This window comes from Agrilus planipennis, unplaced genomic scaffold (genome assembly GCF_000699045.2).
Source record: "Agrilus planipennis isolate EAB-ADULT unplaced genomic scaffold, Apla_2.0 scaffold138, whole genome shotgun sequence".
NCBI lineage: Eukaryota > Metazoa > Arthropoda > Insecta > Coleoptera > Buprestidae > Agrilus > Agrilus planipennis.
In genome coordinates, this window is record NW_020439400.1 from 464786 (window position 1) to 470660 (window position 5875).

General features: G+C 36.0%; 1 protein-coding gene across 1 annotated transcript in view; it reads left to right on the forward strand.

Annotated features, from left to right (window-relative positions):
* The window catches only part of LOC108735762 (cyclic nucleotide-gated cation channel alpha-3-like), a 110787-nt gene extending 105619 nt beyond the window's left edge, over nt 1-5168 (forward strand). The window contains exons 6-8 of the mRNA XM_025978916.1: nt 2112-2321; nt 2386-2817; nt 5002-5168. Coding sequence (XP_025834701.1) covers nt 2112-2321; nt 2386-2817; nt 5002-5168 — 809 coding nt within the window. The remainder of the gene's footprint in view (nt 1-2111; nt 2322-2385; nt 2818-5001) is intronic.
* The last annotated feature ends 707 nt before the right edge of the window (nt 5169-5875 follow it).

Below are 5875 nucleotides of genomic sequence, written 5' to 3' on the forward strand. Positions count from 1 at the left end.
TATCAAAATGACCCCTGCCTCGTTTCTTATGTTATTACTACTGTACCCTACTTCTCTAAAATTCTTTTTAATTATATTATGAGCCTCATCTGTTTTATCTACTTCAAATCTTCCTTCTACTTTTTTACACCTTATATCAAACCACTGTTCCTTTGCTGCCCTACACTTCCTAATTATTCTCCACTTTATAGTCTTATATCTTTTTTGCCCTTCTTCGTCTGTCCTTTCCGCCTTTCTTCTATTAGTCCTACAATATCGTTTGTTATCCTACATTCTTTAGTCACATTTTAATGCAGTTCCATTCTGTCTGTATGACCCTACCATTCGTTTTTCCCGCCTCCTACTGTTTCGTCTATCCTCGTACTTCACCTATCACGCGTTTTGTTACATTTTAGCTTTTCTTTAAGACGTCCCCTACCTTCCCTCTTTTTCAGAACTTTCAATTTAAGATTGGTCTTCATAACATGGTATGCTTAAGATAGATTATGTCTTAATTTTGTAATGTGTATTTATGAAGCATTAAGAATAACCAAAGTCTAAAGTATTCTAACTAATCTAAAGTAGCTTGCTTGAATTTCATTATTCCAGAAAAATTTTTAGGCAAACTTGTTATGTTTTCAAAGGGGTAATCAAGTTCACCTTGAGCGCGACCCCTAGCAGTGGAAAGAGCATTTGAATTTGTAAATATCGCGAATTTCAAATTTCAAGTCGTTACATTCACTTATACAGATCAATAATTATTTTTGTAATTTTTAGAGTATATAATGCACTATAGATTAGAAATGCCCCGGATGGTTCGTGTTGCCAGGTACCCGGTTATCCGACAAAACCACTACAGTTAATGGGAGATGTCTTCGTTCTGACAGGTTTTCCATTAAATACCACCCTGACCAACGTTCCAAGCCACATTCCCGTTCAAAATGTCGTTTAAACACTAAACCAACGTAATTTTAATTTTTGATTGACGGATTTTCAACAAAAGGGTCGAGTTGAAACTGATGAAACGGGAATATAATGTTTACTAATACTTAAAGTCTACAAGGTGACAAAATCATACTAATAACAATTTATTGTTAATCAAAACTTGATATACCAACAAGCGACAGAAAATTGTAACAGTTTGCTCATACTGATCCACTCTTGTTAGAAGAAAAATTAAACACTGGAATTATATCAAAATAACAAATAATTTTGTATAGTAATCAATACACAATGTAAATTAGGACAAATGACTTATCCCAATACAATCTTAATTATCAATTTTAATTACGTAAGTTTCTGGAACGAAGTTCCTTATGGTACGGTACACTTTAGACACTTAGCGAATGAGAGCTAAGCCGAAAAAGGTGCACGATTTCGTCCGTCCCAAACAGCGACACTTTTGCTATAGTACGTTACAGCCATGCATATATAGTGTAGTGCGGACCAATTCTCATATAATATTATGTATAAAAGAAATTACGAATGCTGTCAGCGCAGGGCAATGTAGTATTAGGTAGTTAGTATCAGCAATTTCTTATGCTAAAGTGTACGACGTGTTGCGTATCTATTTACAAACAATTCCTTTAAATTTAATTTTTCAAACACTTTTTAACACAAAGAACGTGACTAAACAAACTGTTCACAACAGTTAATTTCGACCACTCGAAGCAATGGTACTAACAGTTTTGAGCTCACCGTGACTGATAGAGGGGGAAGAACTAGTAACCTCCTCTCTTCACTATTTTCAAACTCTAATTGTTTTATTTTTATTGTTAATTTATTTCGTTGTGCCTATTATTTACATATACTAGGGTCAATTGAAAAGTCCCCGGCCTGGCACATAGATGGCGGCACCAGAACTAAATCCATATGATTTTCAGTTAGTCCTAACCTTCAAAAGACGCGTCTATAAATTTGACGGCTGTCGGATCATTAGTTTGTGAATTANATCAAGAACAAGATATTTGAGCACCAGCAAGACCGAATAAACGAGACCATAGCTGTCTCAGTTTTAGTATTAGTCTTGATCTTGTTTGGCTCATCACAACTCAATTATCGAAAAGAAACGTTTGTAAATTTCTATAGGGACAAGTATCATGACTGGCATTGAACCTAATTATTGTTCTCAGGGGATACGATTTTAGTCTGGTTCTGTCTAGACTATTTTTCGGATTTCCTATACCTGGCCGACATTATGTTCCATTTTCGTACGGGTTATCTGGAGGATGGGGTGCTGCAGACGGACGCAACGAAACTGCGACACCACTACATGAACTCCACCACCTTCTACATAGACTGTTTGTGCCTGTTACCTTTAGATTTCCTCTATTTATCCATAGGTACGATTTTACATGGGCATTATATTACTTTCAGTTTTCCTATTCAATTATTCAATTGTTTTAGGGTTCAATTCTATTCTGCGGTCATTCCGATTGGTGAAGATTTACCGGTTCTGGGCGTTCATGGATCGGACGGAACGACATACCAATTATCCCAACCTGTTCAGGTCGACGAGCCTGATTCACTACCTCCTAGTAATATTTCATTGGAACGGGTGCCTCTTTCACATCATCCACAAGAATAACGGGTTCGGTTCGAAAAATTGGGTGTACAGTGATTCGGAAAATTCGGACGTTGTTAAACAATATTTGCAAAGCTACTATTGGTGCACGTTAGCGTTAACAACTATCGGAGACTTGCCTCGGCCACGTAACAAGGGCGAGTATTTGTTTGTGATTTTGCAGTTGTTGTTCGGCCTTATGCTTTTCGCAACTGTACTCGGTCACGTGGCAAACATTGTCACTTCCGTTTCCGCCGCCAGAAAGGAGTTTCAAGGTAAGTCGATTCATAACTTAGTGTAAAAGTTGGGTAGAAGCGTCACTTTTACAACCCGTTGGTACACACGGGGATGTTTTCAGAGTTCTGTCTTTATGAATTACTTGTTCCTTCTTGACTAAAAGTCAGCTCAGGATTTAGGTAGTTATATTCCCTTAATAGTATAAACGTTGTAAGCTAGAGGTCGCAATTGTGAATTCATGATGGATTTTCGTCATTCCATTTTTTATCGATTCTTTACCTCATAATACAGAAGCGCCTCAAGAAGATTTAATTAATGCCAGCGACAATAGATTAAATTAAGAATTTACTTAAACAATATTATTTCCGTCATAGTTGAAAATCGAAAAGCACAAATATTGAAGGAATTATAAACATTTTTTATTTTAGAACATTACTGAATTTTTGCTTTTTTTTCTAAAGGATTGTATTAGTAAATGCAGGATTTAAAACAACGTTAAAGTTAAAGTCAAAGTATGCCGTAATACCACCTTCAAAAAACCTTTGAAAAGGTTGGGTGTCTTACGGTCTTAAGCTTTAGTCTAAGATATTTTTACGTTTAGTTATAAGGAGATTTCATGTTGAGTTACTACAAACAGCGTGGTAAGCGCCATCTGTAGTATATTGCTACATTTAGTGGAATTCAAAAATGTTCAACAAAGGGTCGGTGAGCTGACCCTACGTGATAGGCAAACAACGAAACAAGCAGTTCATATAGTGGTCAGTTTCTCATACTACAGATGGCGTTTACCATGCTCTTTGTAATAATTCATAAAACGCTGTCTAAAGACGTGCTAACGAGATCGCGGTCCAGGTTTGAGTTTCGTCAGAATTCTTACCACTACATGAATTTTTCGAAGATTTGATATTTTTCATCATGCTGGTCACTCATCCAATTTAACTATTGTCATTTCATATTAGCTTTCCAGTCTTACAGAACAATAACTGTAATAGGTCCGAAAATCAAAATCGTAATTTTTAGCATATTTTGCAATGTGACGGTCACATCAGCATTGGACCATAATTTACATTTTAGCTTTTCTAAGTCAAGACGTCTCCTATTTTCCTTCTTTTTCAGAATTTTCAATTTAAGATTGGTCTTCATAACTACCACGTTATGATCGCTACCTAATCTGCTCCTGGATAACTCCTACACTCCTTCAGTTGATTTTTAATATGTGCCTAACAAGTATGTAATGTAACTGATATCTCCCTAAATTACCTGACATCTTCCACGTATAGCGCCTCCTAACGTGATGGTTGAATAAAGTATTTGCGACGGTTAACTTATGTTTATCGCAAAATTCTATCAGTCTACCTCACCTATCATTTCTATTGCCTAATCCAAAAGAACCTGCTATTGCACCGTCTTTACCTTCACCTATTACTGCATTGAAATATTCTACAACTATTAAAGTTTCCTGCCCTTTCACTAAACTTAACACGTCTTCTATATCTGCATAATCCGCTTCTATATCTTCATTACTGTAAAATTATGTAGGCATGTAGACTTGCACTAATACCGTTTTTAGCGGCTTCGAGTTTAATTTAACTATAATAAATAACTTTCTACACTCTGTCCTGCTTTCCTATGCATTACAATTCCTACCCCCGAATTACCTTCCACGACGAAAACTATAGTAGATTATAGATAATTGGTTCAATTTCTCGTTTAAAGTTAATATTCTTTTTAAAATTGGAACAAGCGTTATTATTCTCCGTGGACAAACAGAAATAAATTCTGCGAATGATTGATTATCGCTCTAACAATTTTCTACAAAATCTCCCTTTTATCGTGTTGAGTGACTGTTCTCAGCTCCCATATTGTGTTGATGTTCAGTCAGCAGTTAATTCATAAATACTTCCCAGCGTTATAGATGAGGAATGAGGCCACATGCTCCATTTTTTATTAACATTCTTTATTGCATCCACCTGTAATTTTATACTAAATTTGGTTGTTACATTTTGTGTGGCGTGTTATTAAAAAAAAAAGACGAAATGTATACCAACACTTTTAAATTTAATAACGATTTTTTCTGTATTCACAATGTCTTTAAATTACTCGCGGTGTGACTAAGAATAAGGTCCCGATTTGTGCTATCACACGACGTTATGAGTTTATTTAGTTTTAGGAGATACGATCAGTTTTTCCTGAAAATTTACAGGAAATGCGGGTTCTTTTAGAAACGGTGTTCGGTGCGTTTAATTTTGAGAAGTTCCGTTCCATTTTTGCGATGGTTCTAATAATTAAACCCATGTTTGCCGCCTTTGCTCTTAAAGAAAGCACGGACGGTCCTTCCGACACGTTCATTAAAGTCGTGCCCTTCATGCAAATTTTATTTTGCAGATGAACGACCAGCTACCGTTCCTAATTTCCATATATTCTGCGAATAAGCGACCGTGGAAAATTCAACGGTCTTTTTTTTCCTTTCCATTCTCCTTTTACTCCTGAATCAAGCTCCATGTTATCAGTATAACTAGGCACTTTAGGCACTTTTACGGAGTACCTTTCTACCTTATTTTTAAAGACAGAGGGTTGCGGTTTTCGCAGTGGTACCAGTAGAATTTTCATATTTCTTTTGGTTTTGGAGATACTGTGTGGAATTGAAGATAACATCATCTTTGAGGAAGTTAAAACGTTTTCTTATAGAATCTTTTCCGTAAAAATTATCTAAATCTTACACTATCAGTCTTTCTCACATCTCCAGTAAAATAAAAACGAAAACTTCAAAATTAAAAAAATTGTGATTTGAAAAAAAATTTAGTGCATTTTGTACCCTGGATCGTTTCCTACAACCCTGTATACTTCATTTCCTTTTATTAATGATTGTATTTTGAAAGTTCTATTCCGTATAAAATAATTCGAAGTGGTCTGTATTCTATCGAAACTGCCAGACGCGGATCGCGATTTCGATCTTTTAGGAGCTGCCTGCGACGCGCTGATGAGGTCCAAAAAGATCGAAATCGCGATCCGCGTCTGGCAGTTTCGACAGAATACAGACCACTTCGAATTATTTTATACGATTATGGTAACGTGCCTATCACGTTGAGGTTAGCT